Genomic DNA, 16,358 nt, shown 5'->3' with positions numbered 1-16,358 from the left:
ACTTGTGACCTCTCTCTCTGTCAAATAAAGAAGTAAAATCTTTAAAAAATATATTAACTAATGACCATTAAATTGAAGAAGCAGTGTTACATTTGCTGACCCAGTCTTCTTACAAAATATCTTTATTGACTAATTTTTCAGCTCTTGGTTAAGGACCAAGATGTATCCCAAGCCAAATCCCCAAAACATGCAGAGAGGAGCTGAAAGTCATATAAAAACTATATTAAGTACTTAGGACCTTCAGTTTTGACAAAAAGGACAACCAAATGCCTCTTCTGATGTCTCATAAGTGGAGCTTTGATAAGAGCCAATCACTGTGAATGAATAATATATCACAAAGCCCCAGGTATTTACAAAAGGGCAAGTTTGGGAGTAAGAGATTAACCACTCTTTCATTCAACAAATATTTAGTGAGTACCTATTACTATGCCAGGCTTTGTCCTAACAACTAGAAATACCTCAGTAAATAAAAAAATTTATATCCTTGAGTATTTATGTGATTTCCTGTTACATATTTACAGTATCCCTATGCTGTAGCCCACCAACTTTTACTTGAATTAATTTCATTGAGTTTCTTTTCTTTGTATTCAACAGGATCCTTCTACAAAAGTAACACAGTAACAAGATAATGGAAGGAACTCCTACAAATCAATGAGAAAATGACTAATAATAATAAATTGAGAAAAGGAATTAAGTGACAATTCCCTAAAGCAACATAAATTGCCAAGAAATACATGCAAAGGTTTTTTTTTTTTGCTAGTAATCAAAAAACACAATTAAAATTAAATTTTTTTTTTCTTTTCTTGCCTATCAACTTGATAAAGGTAAAAAGTACTCACCCTATCCAGTGCTGGTGAAGTCAGAAAGTGAAACTCTCAGGCACTGTAGAATATAAATTGATATAACTTTTTACTGTTTTGTAACTTAGCCATATTTATCCTAATTGTAAATGCAGGTTCCCTTTGACCTGGCAATTCTATCACTATGAATTAATTCATCATAAAGAGGTAATCAGGAAAGTACACGAAATGTGTGTATGTATAAGAATATTCATTATAGTATTTTTATAATAGCAAAGGCTTGGAAATGATCTAATGGCTTACCCATAGTTAATTAACATATTTCTACACAATGGAATAATATGCAACTATTGAAAATAATATATATCATTATTTAACGAACACAAAAACATGGCCATAACTTTTTTTTTTAATTATTTATTTATTTATTTATTTGAGAGAAGGGGAGAGAGAGCGCTTGCACATGGACAAGCAGGGAAAGGGGCAGAGGGGGAGGGACAGAGGTAGACAATTTCAAGCAGACTCCTCACTGAGCATGGAGCCCATATGGAGCTCCATTCCATGATCCTGAGATCATGACCTAAGCCGAAACTAAGAGTCAGATGCTTAACCGACTGAGCCATCCAGGCGCCCCCACCATAACTTTTTAAGTGTAGTATAAAACAATTTAGTATGATCTTATTTGTAAAAACAATTATATATCTATTATACATATGTATATTTTTAAGTAGGCTCCATGCCTAGTGTGAAGCCCAAGGTGGGGCTTGAACTCACAATCCTGAGATCAAGACCTGAACTGAGATCAAGAGTTGGACCCTTAACAGACTGAGCAACCCAGGTGCCTCCATTATACGTATTTTTGAAGCAAGTGAATATATACATATGAAGAAGAGTCAAAATGTTTTTGGGATACATGAACAATTTTAAATGAATAGTTCCTTAGTCTCTCAACATTCAGTATTTATTAAACATTTAGTATGTGCTAGGCATTATGCTGAGTGCTAGAGAAACAAAAGAGAACAATCTGTTAATTTAAACCTGTTAATTTAATTCACTAAATTAACAGTGATTTTTAAAAATGACAACCAGGGGGCACCTGGGTGGCTCAGTGGGTTAAGGCCTCTGCCTTTAGCTCAGGTCATGATCCCAGGGTCCTGGGATCGAGCCCCATATCAGGCTCTCTGCTCTGTGGGGAGCCTGCTTCCTCCTCTCTCTCTCTCTGTCTGCCTCTCTGCCTACTTGTGATCTCTGTCTGTCAAATAAATAAATAAAATCTTTAAAAAAAAAAAATGACAACCAGTATTGGTGAATTTAGGGAGAAGACCCTCATATACTATTGTAAAGAGCGCCAAATCCATGGGGCACCTGGGTGGCTCAGAGGGTTAAGCCTCTGCCTTCGACTCAGGTCATGGTCCCAGGGTCCTGGGTTCGAGCCCCACATCAGGCTCTCTGCTCAGCGGGGAGCCTGCTTCTCCCTCTCTCTCTGCCTGCTGCTCTGCCTACTTGTGATCTCTGTCAAATTAAAAAAAAAAAAAAAAAAAAGAGCACCAAATCCTAACCACTAGACTGCCAGAGAGGTTTCATATAATATTGTGCAGAGTATAAAATGGCAAAACATTTCTGGAGGGCAATTTAGCACATTCTATTAAAAGCTTTAGAAAAATCCATTTCATTTGACCCTGCAATTCCACTTTTAGGAATTTATTCTAAAGGTTTTTATTTATTTATTTGACAGACAGAGATCACAAGTAGGCAGAGAGGCAGCAGACAGAGAGGAGGAAGCAGGCTCCCCATGGAGCAGAGAGCCCGATGTTGGGCTCTGTGGGGCTCAATCCCAGGACCCCGGGATCATGACTGGAGCCAAAGGCAGAGGCCTTAACCCACTGAGCCACCCAGGTGCCCCAGGAATTTATTCTAAAGAAAAGAGTATAGCCTGCTTCTCCCTCTGCCTGACACTTCCCCTGCTTGTGCTCTCCTTCTGACAAATAAATAAAATCTTTAAAAAAAAAAAGAGATTCTAAAAATATTTATCAAGCAGCTCATAAATGAGTGGGTGAGTGGGGGGGGCTAAATATTAAACAATGGGGACTTCGGTAAATAAAACATCATATATGCATAACGCAGAATACTAGAAAGTCATATTTAACCTAAAAATGTTTAACAGGGGAAAAAGACCAAAATATAAAAGCGAAAGGTTTAAAAAGAGTGTGATACTAAATTGCTCTCAATTTGAGCAAATCACTTAAGTGATCTGAGTCTGTTACTTACCTGCAAAGCTAAGATCATTAAGGATCCTTTCAATTCATACCTTAACTGAGCCTAGGTACGTATCTTTTCTACTTTGTAAAGAAAACGCTGGCACAAAGTGGATGTTACTGTACCAAAGTCTTTTATCTGAGGATTTACTGAAAGTTCTCAAGAGAGAAAATATGTGTTTCAGAAGAAAATGCCCAGGTTTCCCCCCCCCCCCGTGGTCTAATCTACCAGATTAAAATATTATATTAAAAAAAAAAGATAAAAACCAAGCATCATGCTTGGTTTTGAGACTATAGAAAGACATTACTGCCCTCATGGAGTTCAAAGTCTTGTAAAGGAAACCAATCACGATAAAGCGCGATCAATGGTAACAGCCTTGAAAAATGTTTTCTCCAGGAAATGGAGAAAAGGATCCCAAAGTAGAAAGAAAAGCATGTACACAGACAACATACTTGACGAAGAGTGTGGTTCACACATACAAACGGACCATTATTTTGTGGCCTTTCTTACAGCTTCCTCCTTCTCCCAGTCACACAACACCCCAAATCTCTGGACCCTGAACGAAAGATGTCCAGCGGCACACTGGATCACCTGGAGTCGCAGGTGTTGTCTCGATCGATTTCAGGTGTATCGGTCGGGCCGGTGAGGACTTGGAGGGAATCTGCAAAACACAGGTAATAATCACTGAGAATCCAAGAAGGGCGACTTTGTAGCGGCAGCCCCGCAACTCTGCTGCCGCCCGCACTCCTTGCCCAAGATTTCCCGCCAATCTCAACTCCTCCTTCCCAAGCCACGCCCACTTTGGAGAGGCGGCGAGCGTCGAGGAGGGCGGGGAAGCGTCGGGTTCTATCGATATCTCTGGGATAGACTGCCCTGCCCTGCGCCGCCTTCGTCAAAATCCCGAAGGCTTCTCTGTAGATTGTCGAGCTGTAGTTTCGGCAACCTTCCTGATTCCGCACCTCTGCAGGAGGCCGCAGCCAGATCCGCGCCGGAACCATGGTGCGTTGGATTCTGAGCGCGGGCAGTTTTGGGCCTGAGGTCCGCCGGCGGGGTGAATGGCGAGCCCCCCCTCCTGTCATTCTCAGAGCGGCCCGGGGCTAGGGGGTATGAGAACCCCCGCCAACGGGAGGATTCCGGCAGTGATTCAGCATCTCCGGCCTGGCGGGGAGAGGGGCGGTGGGTAGTCGGTGCTGCTGTTCTCCGGGGTTTGTTTCACTTTCTTCCAAGCCTGGGACACTGTTTCCTCGGTCAACCAGCTGAGTTCGCCCCTCCAGTTATTTCAGTGGTGTAATTCCAAGGAGCTCAGAGTGGCCCCTCGTGCTCTGTGTGGGAGAGAAGGGGGACATAGGGACTTGACTTCGACGCTTCACTGTATTGCCCCCAGCAGACTTGATCCCTGGGTTTGCGTTCCATGACAGCGTCCATTTTACTTGTGGGTCCGTCTGATTTCTTTCTCCCCTAGGGCTTGATCAGAAAGGGTTCTTTCGGGGCGTCTGAGTGGTTCAGTTAGTTAATTGTCTGCCTTTGTCTCGGGTCATGATCCCAGGATCCTGGGGTCAAGCCCCATGTCGGGTTCCCTGCTTCTCAGGGAGTCTGCTTCTCTCCCTCTCCCTCCCTCCCCGTCCCCCGCGCTGTTGTGCTATCTCACTCTCTCTCAAGAAATCTTTTTTAAAAAGAAAGGGTTCTTTTCATTTTGTCCAGTCACCTGGTTTTACGGATGAATAAACCGAAGCTGGGAGAAGTGGTGGTGTCACGGATACCACTTGGCCTCAGGACTTCCAGCCATAATCTGCCATTCCAGCACTCAACTTTCTCACTCTCCCGCGGTCCGGATTATTCTTCCAGTATTTGGCTAGTAGACTTGTTTCAATGTCTATTAAGCAGTAATGGTTCTGATGGCTTTAACTGTTTGTGTCAACGTCAGACTTCCTGAGAACATTCTTGTGTTTATTCATTCAGTATGAATGTTTATACGTTCAAGGCACTGTTTTGAGTGCAGCAAGGGTTCAAAGATAAATCTCCGCTGTTCCTAATCATTAAGCAGAAAGGGACGTGCAGATAAAGAACTGATGGGAGTGTATGTTGGAATTTTGGGAGAAAAGATGAAGACTTAAAGAGGTAGACATTTGAGCTAGTTTAAAGAGGAAGCGTGCTTTTAACTCTTTTTATTAGGGCCCAGAATAAGGAAAGAGCATAAACAGGGAAGGAAAGTTGAACACTATGAACTTTAGTAATTGAACCCAAAGGGAGTGCTACAGATAGAAAGTTGGGAAGTTAGGTCCCATCTAGATCTGCTCCTCCCTTTTAGCTCCTGGTAAGTTTTAGAATTTGTTTTGCAACTGAGTAATCTACCAATGAGGTTGTATTAACAGCATGTGTTAATGTTGAATGGAAACAGATGGGAGAACATTTTTTAATGATAGAGCTTATTAAAAATTTGAATTTGTAATGTTCTTAAATCAATAGGTGTTTTTTCTTTTACTTTCAGTTTCGCAACCAGTATGACAATGATGTCACTGTTTGGAGCCCTCAGGTAAAGATGTTTTATACTTTATCTGTGAAGTGGCTTTAGAGGGTCACCTAGCTCACTAGTAGAGCATGCAACTCTTGATCTTGGGGTGGTGAATTTGAGACACACATTGGGTGTGGAGCCTACTTTAAAAAGAAAGAAAAACTCATGAAATTGTAGGCTGTGAGAAAATGGAATATAATCATTTTAGACATTCCTGGAACCTAGATTTATCATTAAAGTAACTTTCCTAATTTAAAGGAAAAATCAGGGGCGCCTGGGTCGCTCAGTTGATTAAGGGACTGCCTTAGGCTCAAGTTGTGGTCCCAGAATCCAGGGATCGAGCTCCATGGAGAGTCTGCTTCTCCCTCTGACCTTCTCGTCTGTCATGCTCTCTCTCTCTCTCAAATGAATAAATAAAATTAAAAAAAAAAATAGAAAAGAAAAATCATCTGAGATTTAAATATATTCACCTGAGATTTAAGAACACGAGATCAATTTTGAATATATGAAGGGTCTTGTAAGATGACTCTAAGATGTGTTGTTGTTTTCTCTTTAGGGCAGGATTCATCAAATTGAGTATGCAATGGAAGCTGTCAAGCAAGGTTCAGCCACGGTTGGTCTGAAATCAAAAACCCATGCAGTGTTGGTTGCACTAAAGGTGAGTGAGGCAGTAAATAAATCTTCCTCATGTAGGAAATGGAACTAACAAATGTAAGTTTCACTGTGTAAATAATAAAACTATAAATGTGTTTTTGTGTTTTATAATGTCCCTGTTTAGAGAGCACAGTCAGAGCTTGCAGCTCATCAGAAAAAAATTCTCCATGTTGACAACCATATTGGTATCTCAATTGCGGGACTTACTGCTGATGCTAGACTGTTATGGTGAGTATGATTATGTAAAACAAAAGAAATATCCCTTTTGATTCGTCCAGCTAAGATATTTTAGGAAGTTGTCTGGTAGAGATTCTAAGTTCAGATTGTGATACCTTAGTGGATTTGGGCTCAGTTGCTGAATGGTCTGTTTCTTGATCCCTCTAATAGAAACTACTAGATTTAACCATGTTAAGATTAAAGATTGTGGGGCACCTGGGTGGCTCAGTGGGTTAAGCCTCTGCCTTCGGCTCAGGTCATGATCTCGGGGTCCTGGGATCGAGCCCCGCATCAGGCTCTCGGCTTGGCGGGGAGCCTGCTTCCCTCTCACTCTCTGCCTGCTGTGATCTCTCTGTCAAAAAAATAAATAAATAAAATCTAAAAAAAAAAAAAGATCAAAGCTTCTGAGAAGTCACCAAATAATGTGATACTTGTTAACTCAGGATATATTGTTTGAGACAATGTTATGACTAAGAAGACCTTGACACTTCGGTCTGGTTTCTGAGGGTTGGGGGAACTACTCTTGCTTTCTTTAATATGCCAGTATTTATTAAACATATATTTCTTGCAAAGCTCAATACTGGATACTGCAGGGTACACAAGGGTGAGTCAGATACGCATCTTTTCTAGGAACTTAAAATCTAGTAGTATATCCATAATACAAGGTAGAAAGTGAAGAGTAACAGGTAGATTTCTGTGAGTCCAGAGGAAACAGATTGTATCTAGTTGAGAGGCGTTCTAAAAATGAAGAGCTGGGGCTTTGAAGTCACACAGATTGAGTTTCATTCTTACTTTTACCCCTTAGTATTTGAGATGAGGCTAGTTACTTAAACCATCAGTTCTTTTAGTATTTACTTTTTCAAGGTTATTGTTTAAGAGCCCAACATGTAGAGCATGTAACACAGTACCTTTTGGGTAATTTATTGCTCTTTTTACTCTTGCTCAGCCTTCTCTGTTCTCTAAAGTGCTCAGAGACCAAGTTTATCTAGAGCTAAGGAGTATTTTAATCTTTTTTTTTTTTTTTAAACTCATGTGTCCCAAGAGTTTGGTATAAATACGCATCCTTGTGGCATGTCTTTCTCATTCCCTTACATGGATGTAATCCATGTGAAGAAAACAAACAAAAAAAAAATCAAACTACTTTATTTAGACTGAAATAACTCTGATGAGAAATAACTAATTTTCCTTGTTTCCTTTTTAGTAATTTTATGCGCCAGGAGTGTTTGGATTCCAGATTTGTATTTGACAGACCTCTTCCTGTGTCTCGTCTTGTATCTCTAATTGGAAGCAGTATCCTTTTTTTGTTAGCATTTATGAATGTGAACTTTAAATGGAGTTTTGATACTTAAGTGTTATGTTAATTATTGGGAATATAATACATAGCGTAGGTAAAATTTTGAAAACTTTTAAGGTTAGTTACTTTTCAACAACAAAATGTTTAAAATTTAGAAGGAATTGTGGGGCATTTTGTCATGGAAAAATGTATTCTAAATAAGGATTTGGGTTGCTCTTTCGTCAGCCCTTTTCTAGACCTAGATAAGCTCAATTTGAGGAAAACCAGTCAAGTCTCATTTTTAGAGAAGATTTAAAGTTTTTTATTGGTGGTTCTAGGTGTCCTTCAAAATTCTTGATCCCTTATATCCAAAACAGATGAGGTTCTCTATGTGAAAAGAGACCATTTTGCTAGCACTCATTCTTGGGTTTGGTGGATAGTTCTAACATTTTTGTAATACTAGGCCAAAGAAATATTTCTCTTGTATTTCTTCTTGCTGTGGTGGATTGTGCAGCAACTTAAAAAAAAAACAAAAAACGAAAACAGAGCTCTTTGTTAATAGTGTTTAATTTGAGAATAAATTTAGTACTTTATTCCTTGTTAGAACAGTTTCTTTAACTAGTTTAAGAGACCCAGATACCAACCCAGCGATATGGCCGGAGACCATATGGCGTTGGACTACTTATTGCTGGTTATGATGTAAGTTAATAGAATTAATATATTTTTATGATTTTTTAAAAAACTGACTAGAGGGTGCCTGGGTGGGTTAGTGGGTTAAGCCTCTGCCTTTGGCTTGGGTCATGATCTTGGGTCCTAGGATCGAGGCCCACATCAGCCTCTCTGGTCAGCCGGGAGCCTACTACTTCCCCCTCTCTCTGCCTACCTCTATGCCTACTAGTGATCTCTCTCTTTCTGTCAAATAAATAAAGAAATCTTTAAAAAAAAAAACAAAAACAAAAGAAAACTGACTAGAAATTATACAGTGTGTGTATGTATATATATTTCTTTTCTATTTGTAGGATATGGGCCCTCACATTTTCCAAACCTGTCCGTCTGCCAACTATTTTGACTGTAGAGCCATGTCCATTGGAGCCCGTTCTCAATCAGCTCGTACTTACTTGGAGAGACATATGTCTGGATTTATGGAGTGTGAGTGATTTTTTTTTGTTTTGGTCCCCTCTAGTCTTTATATAGTGAATAAATAGTATCCTAAATGAAGAAAACTATTAGCCTTACAGAAAGAGTTTTTGTTTTATTTTGTTTTCAAATAAGCCCATGGAGTGTTCATTATTTCTCTCATACATACTGGTTATTACCCCATGTAGCCATCACAGTAGTTTCCGTCACAATAGAACTTTGTCAAAATACAAATGTCCTCAGCTTTGAAGAGTGTTGGTTCTGTTGGTCTGAAGTGTGCCCCAACCAGAGTTGAGGACCAGTGTACTCTTTACCAGTTATAAGTTCTGTTACCAGCTTTTAGTTTTCTGTGATTCTCTTATTTTTAGCCACACAGATATTTCTGTATTAAGTAGTCCATAAACAAGTAAAAAATTAATGTAACTATGGGAAAGAAAAGTAAAATGTTGATGTAAGATGTGATCATAGGACAAGCTTTTCAAGTGCTTTGCTTATGCAAGGGTCTTAGACTTTAACACATTCTTTTTGGACATCTCTTGAGGGGACCATGTGGTTGTTTCCCCTTCATTCTATCATGGTATATTGCATTATTTGACTTTTGAATGTTAAACCAGCTTTGCATTCCTAGGATAAATCCTTCTTGCTCATGATTAATAATATAAACTATATATATATATAAATGTTTACATAAACATAAATGTTGCTGGATTCATTTTGCTGATATTTTGTTGAGTTTTTTTTGTGTGTCTGTATCCATAAGGATTATTGATCTGTAGTTTTAGTTTCTTGTGATATCTTCTTCTAGTTTGGTATCAGGTTAATACTGGCCACATAGAAAGAGTTGGAGACTTTGTTTATAAAGAGCAAACACCTTCCATAGAATACATTCTACAAAACTTTGTGCTGTAGCATTTGTGAATCAAGATTTCCATTTGATTTAGCATAAAAAAGGCCAAATTTAGGCATAAAAATCATGTATTCTCTTATTACATAAAATAATAGTGATGTTATTTATTATTATTAGAAGATTATATGGCTAAACATTATAATTTTGGCTGTTATTATTGTGATGTATTTAGTATGTGACTGAAACCATAATAGACCTAACAAATAAAAGTAGCCTAGCATGAAGGTGAAATTAAGAAATAATTGTTAATTTATTACATAGGCAATTTAAATGAACTGGTGAAACATGGTCTGCGTGCCTTACGAGAGACGCTTCCAGCAGAACAGGACCTAACTACAAAGGTAGATATCATGTTCTTCAATTTGAGATTTCAACATTATAGGTCAATCATTTATTTCATAAATATAATAGAGAAGTATATGCTTAACAATTCTTTAATTTGGGAGATGGCTCCCTTGGTTGGTCATCCTTTTTCTTTAAGCTATTCACTAAGTGATCTGATTTTGAAATGATTTTCAAACATTTCTTTTTGGAATAAAGCAATAAAACCAGTAAGTCTTAGGTAGAATGTCCTTCAGTTTCTTCAGCAGGTAGAAATATCTTTGTATTATTAACTCAGTTAACAAATATATATATTGAGCACCTATCATGTATAGGCAGTAGACATTGAGAATATAATAAACACAGCAAACATCTTGGCTTTCTTGGAGCATACATTCAGGTCGGGGAGATAGACAATATATGCATAAGTAAATTATATAATACATTAGAAAATGATAAATACTGGGCGCCTGGGTGGCTCAGTGGGTTAAGCCGCTGCCTTCGGCTCAGGTCATGATCTCAGGGTCCTGGGATCGAGTCCCACATGGGTTCTCTGCTCAGCGGAGATCCTGCTTCCCTCTCTCTCTCTCTGCCTGCCTCTCCATCTACTTGTGATCTCTCTCTATCAAATAAATAAATAAAATCTTTAAAAAAAAAAAAAGAAAATGATAAATACTACAGAAAAAATAGGTTAAGAGGAAAAAGAAGGACCATCTGGGTATGGGAAGAAGGTGTGGTGAGGGACATTTAAAATAGGTTGGTTAAGGATGGCTTCACTGAGAAAGTGAAATTTGAGGAAGATGTCTAAAGGAGGTGAGTGAGTGAGTGATTCAGATGTCTAGAGCAAGATGATTCCAGGGAATACAAGTATAAGGGCTTTGAGTCCAGAATATTTCTAGTCTTTGAGGCAAGAAGGCCAGGAGTGTTGGAGATCAAGAGGAAGAGAATGACTAAAGTGAAATAATGGAGCCCAGATCATGTATAAACCATTGTAGGTACTTTGGATTTTACTGAATAGATTATTAAGTTTGAACAGAAGAATACCATGATTTGATTTAGGTTTCAAAAGAGTTATTCTGGACACCATTCTGAAAATAGATTGTAGTGGGCAACATGGGTGAAAATAGTTTTGAAAGTCTTACGGTGATACAGAATACAGAGAAATTGTGGTGTAAAAGAGCCTTGAAGTTGAAGATCAGGATAAGTGGTTCACTTTTGGGTATCTTTTAAAATTAGAGCTAAAAACATTTGTTAGTGCATTGGTTGTGAGGGTGTAAAAATAACAAAAAAAGTTGTTTTCATGATTTTGGGCTTGATTAGAGGAAGGAGAGATTTACGATTTACTGAGCTGGATATAAGACAGTGGAAGGAACAAGTCTTGGGGTAGGAGTTGTGGAGAAAGATCAGGCAGTTAGCTTAGGACTTGAAACTTATTAATGCCTACTGTCCATTACTGATAGAGAATAAGCAGATATTGGGGCACCAGGCTGGCTCAGTCAGTAGACCATACAGCTCTTGATCTTGGGGTTATGAGTTCAAGCCCCATGTTGGGCATAACGCTTACTTTAAAAAAAATAATAATAATAATAAGCAGCTATCAGATGTGTATGCCCTGGAGTTTGGTGGAGAATGGTCTAGCTGGACTTAGAAAGTTTGGAGTCTTTATGTAGAAATGGCATTTAGAGATTGAATTGGATGGAACCACTGAAGGAATTGAATAGTTCTCAAGAGGTTTGAGGCCTGGGCAAGGGGCCCTCTAGAGTGCCTATCACACCTTTAGAGATTGGAAGGTGAGTATCAACAAAAAGAGACTGAGAAAGATGACGAGGAAGGTTGGAGAAAAGCATTCTTGAAAACAAATGAAGAAACTATTTCGAGGAAGAGGGAATGAAAAATTGCTAGTACATCAAGGAAGATAGGGAATGAGAATTAGCCATTAGATTAATAATGATGGGGACTTGACTAGACAATTTTATTGGAATGGTGAGCCCAAAACTGAAAGGAATGGAACCGGGACAGAATGGGAGAAGAGGAATTGGAAGTGGCTTTTTGGAGATATTCTCTTGCAGGTTCAGAGAAATGGGGTGGTGGTTGGAAGAGAATGTGGTGAGAGTTTTTCGTTGGTTTGGTTTTTTAAAATGGGAGAAATTACAGCATGTCTGGTGCATGATTATAAGAATAATCCATTGTAAAGAGAAACATTTATGTAGGAGAAATATGAGGAAAAACTGCTGGACCAATGTCCTTAAACGTATACAGGTGGAAAGATAGACCTTGGGATATTGGTTCATTCACACTAACAGGAAGGGAGAGAATCTAGGGACGTAGATACAGGAAACGGTAGTTATTATGGGAGCCTGTGAACATTCTCTTCTGAAAGTATATATTTTTTAAGATTATTTATTTATTTATTTGACGGACAGAGATCACAAGCAGGCAGAGAGGCAGGCAGAGAGAGAGGAGGATGTAGGCTCCCCGCTGAGCGGAGAGCCCGATGTGGGGCTCGATCCCAGGACCCTGAGATCATGACCTGAGCCGAAGGCAGAGGCTTTAACCCACTGAGCCACCCAGGTGCCCCTGAACATTCTCTTCTAATTGCTTCTGTTTTCTCAGTGAAATAAGGAGCAAGGAGAATGGAAAATCCTAGAAAGATGTCCAGGAGAGAGGAGATTGGATGATCTAGGGACCCGTATAGTACAATGCAGGATCCACTACAGGCCTCCTTGTGGTTAATGATCATTAAAGGGAAATGAGTCAGCATTTTGTAAATCCATCTTATTATCGTGATTGGATAGTTATTATTGCATATGTATGTGAAGAATTTATAACCTGTGTAATCTTTTAAAAATAATTTTTCCTATCCTAAAAATAATTTTTAAAAAATCAGGAACGTACATTAAATTATTTTTATTTGTTTACCATAGGGGCACCTGGGTGGCTCAGTTGGTTAAGGATCTGACTCTTGATTTTGGTTCAGGTCATAATAAGATCGAACCTGCATCAGGCTCCATGCTGAGTGTGGAACCTGCTTAAGATTCTCTCTCTCCCTCCCCACCCACTCCCCGCAAAAATGAGTAAAGTACCCATCATGCCATCACTCCAAGACGACTATCTTTTAAAATTGGGGTTTACAGTTACCTGTTGACATTTGCAATTTGGAAAAGTTTGCTCAGGTATCTGGCTTTCTCATTTCATATTTTTACCGAATCATGGAGAATGATTAATGAAATCATTGAGAGAAGGCCTGTATATTATGCCTCAATTTTTCACTAAAATTTTAATCTTATAGGAGGCTTTTTTACACTGGTTGGCATTCACTGAGCATTTTAAGAATTGCTCTTAAATTTTAACATGTAGAAAATAGTTCCAAGAACCCACCAAAGTCAACATTTTAGAACCTAAAACTTGTTCTCTTTCCTTATTAGGAATCACCATGTCTTAATGCACATAGGAAACAAACCCGATTATTTCTTTGGAGTTAGGCTTACTTCCCAGCCAAGTTGCTCGCTCTGGTAACACTGGTCTGCAGCACATTTCCATTATGAGCCTAGTTACAAATTCCTAGGAGGCCAGACCTTTGGCGTTACTCATGATTATCAAAAGTGAATATTAAATCTGCAAGTTAAACAGGGATCTGCTAGTTTTCTTCTTCCTTTTTTCTCTACACTTAAGTACTTTTTAGTCTTATTAAGTGCTATATAAACTTTTATTTTGTTTTTTTCACTCAACATTTAATCAAAAGCATTTTCCAATATGAATTCTCTTGATTTTCAATTTTTATCTTTCCCTCCTCCTGCCCCCAGAATGTTTCCATTGGAATTGTTGGTAAAGACTTGGAGTTCACGATTTATGATGATGATGATGTATCTCCATTCCTGGAAGGTCTTGAAGAAAGACCGCAGAGAAAGGCACAGGTATATAACTAATCATGATACCAGAAGGTTTAGTTCTATCATAAACTGCTGTTCCTACCACAGTTGTTGAGGAAAGACACCGTTTTTGGCTTTAATCATTGAGGTAGGCTCACAGTTCAAATGACAGTAGGAAAACTTGGAACTGAACAATGTAAAGTACTGAGGGGGCAGTGATCTCCATAAGCAACAAGGGTTGATGATTTGGCTCTCTGTTGCTGTTTTTCGCAAATCTGTTTGTGGACTGTGGCTAAGTCATTCTTTTGCTGGTCTCATTTAGGGTCTCTTGTACTCAGTTGAAGCAGTGGGACTGGAACATCCAAGATGGCTTTATTCACAGTCTTTGTTATTCATATTCTCTAGGTATATCCTAGAGGGACAGCTAGAAGGTTGGGACCTCTGCTAAGATGACTGGACCACTGTCCATGTAGTCTCAGAGCCTCTCTTCCCAAGGGTCTCTTTAGCAGGGTAACAGCTCAGAGCTTGCAAAAGTTCAAAAGCTCAAAAATGGAAGGTGCCAGACATTCTTAAAGGCTAGGCCTGGGAGGGGCACAGCATTAGTTTTGCTTATTCTGTTGGTTAAAGGAAATCATAAGGCCAGCCACGAGTCTATAGGAGTGGGGACTGAGAGAAAGTTTATTGGGGTCCCTTTGGAAACTGAATTGGCCCTTCACAAATACTGAGAAAAGGATCAGGAAGTGTTGGGAAATCTTAGATTAAATACTGCTCTTTTTTGTTGGGTATTTAGAATATACAGTTGCTATTTATAGATACTTATTTGATGGCTGTGTAATTGAAAATAAAGTGTCCTAGAGAGAAATATTTTCTGCACTGTGAATTTTTTTTTTCATCTTGGAGAGGATATGGTTGGTACTATTTGGAGGAGTAGGATTTGCATTATTTAAACTGTTGTTGGTAAGAACCAGTGCTGTTGGGAAGAATGCTGTGAGTTCCACACAGCTGATTTGCTTGATCATGTTTTCTCTGTGTTTATTAGTGCTGAAGAGGATGGGAATGTCAAAAATGTACTGACTATATTCTAAGGCTAGAAGTGATAATAAAAAGGAGGCCTTTATTCCTGAACAAGACAAAGTATGATAAAATGCTGGAATTGTTCAATGATGCTTAGGTTTTCAGTCCTATAAAATGATGCCTGCTTAAAAACAAAAAACGTTTGTTCAGAAACTTTAACAGGGCAGTGAACTAAATCTGAATATCCAGAATATCTCCTAGCCCCTTTTTCTTGCATATTTTTTATAATATTTGTGATAAGAAGTATATATTGGTCAATGATTTTTTTTCTTTTTAACCTGTTTTCTTTTTTCTTCCCCTTACAGCCTGCTCAACCTGCTGATGAACCTGCAGAAAAGGCTGATGAACCGATGGAACATTAAGTTACAAGCCAGTCTATGTGTGTATTATCAAATCTGTAAGAATTCAGGAACATGTACTGATGACAGTAATCTATACTTTGAACCAAAAGATGCAGGGTGGTCTTATGGTATGTTTTAGGAATCAGTCCGGATGTGTTTTTCCTAAGCAACTTGTCTGAAACCATATAATGGTATGATTTTTCTTTGAGAGGGTCTATATAATCATTTTCTAGTAAGTATAGTTATCTGTACTAATGTTTTTATATGAAGAACATAGTGTCTTTGTGTTTTTAAAGACAACTGTGAAATAAAATTGTTTCACCTGCCCGTGTGTTGGGTTTTTGTTTTTTAAGTAGCTTCAACTATAAATAGTAATGAGATTACAACTGGTAGTCTGCCATGTTTGCCAAATTAATTTGCCTTAGGTTTAGTGATGGGGAAAAATAGTACCTCTTATCTATCACAGCCTTATACCAGTCCCCTAGGTATGGACTGGCTACATGTCCATGGAGATTTGGTTCAGAATACAAATTGCAGGGTTCAACCCTGGAGATTTTTTTTTTTTTAAGATTTTATTTATTTATTTGACAGAGAGATCACAAGTAGGCAGAGAGGCAGGCAGAGAGAGAGGAGAAAGCAGGCTCCCCGCTGAGCAGAAAGCAAGATGTGGGGCTTGATCCCAGGACCCTGAGATCAAGACCGGAGCTGAAGGCAGAGGCTTTAATCCACTGAGCCACCCAGGCACCCCAACCCTGGAGATTCTTTTTTTTTTTTTTTTTTAAAGATTTTATTTATTTATTAGACAGAGATCACAAGTAGGCAGAGAGGCAGGCAGAGAGAGAGGAGGAAGCAGGCTTCTGGCTGAGCAGAGGGCCCGATGCGGGGCTCGATCCCAGGATCCTGGGATCATGACCTGAGCCGAAGGCAGAGGCTTTAACCCACTGAGCCACCGAGGCGCCCCAACCCTGGAGATTCTTATTAAAACCTGAGAAACCACG

General features: G+C 38.9%; 1 protein-coding gene across 1 annotated transcript; it reads left to right on the top strand.

Annotated features, from left to right (window-relative positions):
• Positions 1-3,926: 3,926 nt before the first annotated feature.
• PSMA1 (proteasome 20S subunit alpha 1) lies at positions 3,927-15,687 on the top strand. Its single transcript, XM_047692502.1, has 10 exons — positions 3,927-4,055; positions 5,545-5,589; positions 6,125-6,226; positions 6,347-6,450; positions 7,640-7,728; positions 8,340-8,410; positions 8,731-8,860; positions 10,017-10,096; positions 13,880-13,990; positions 15,325-15,687. The coding sequence occupies exons 1-10, from the start codon at positions 4,053-4,055 to the stop codon at positions 15,379-15,381; spliced, it is 792 nt and encodes a 263-aa protein (XP_047548458.1). The 5' UTR covers positions 3,927-4,052; the 3' UTR covers positions 15,382-15,687.
• Positions 15,688-16,358: the final 671 nt, after the last annotated feature.

Source organism: Lutra lutra, chromosome 10 (assembly GCF_902655055.1).
Source record: "Lutra lutra chromosome 10, mLutLut1.2, whole genome shotgun sequence".
NCBI lineage: Eukaryota > Metazoa > Chordata > Mammalia > Carnivora > Mustelidae > Lutra > Lutra lutra.
Note: the sequence above shows the minus strand (reverse complement) of the source record. Positions and strands in the feature narration are given on the sequence as shown.

Coding starts and splice junctions, on each gene's coding strand:
- PSMA1 (XM_047692502.1), top strand. Junction 7,729..8,339: donor TGTATCTCTAATTGGAAGCA/GTATCCTTTTTT, acceptor AACTAGTTTAAG/AGACCCAGATACCAACCCAG. Junction 8,861..10,016: donor TATGTCTGGATTTATGGAGT/GTGAGTGATTTT, acceptor TTTATTACATAG/GCAATTTAAATGAACTGGTG.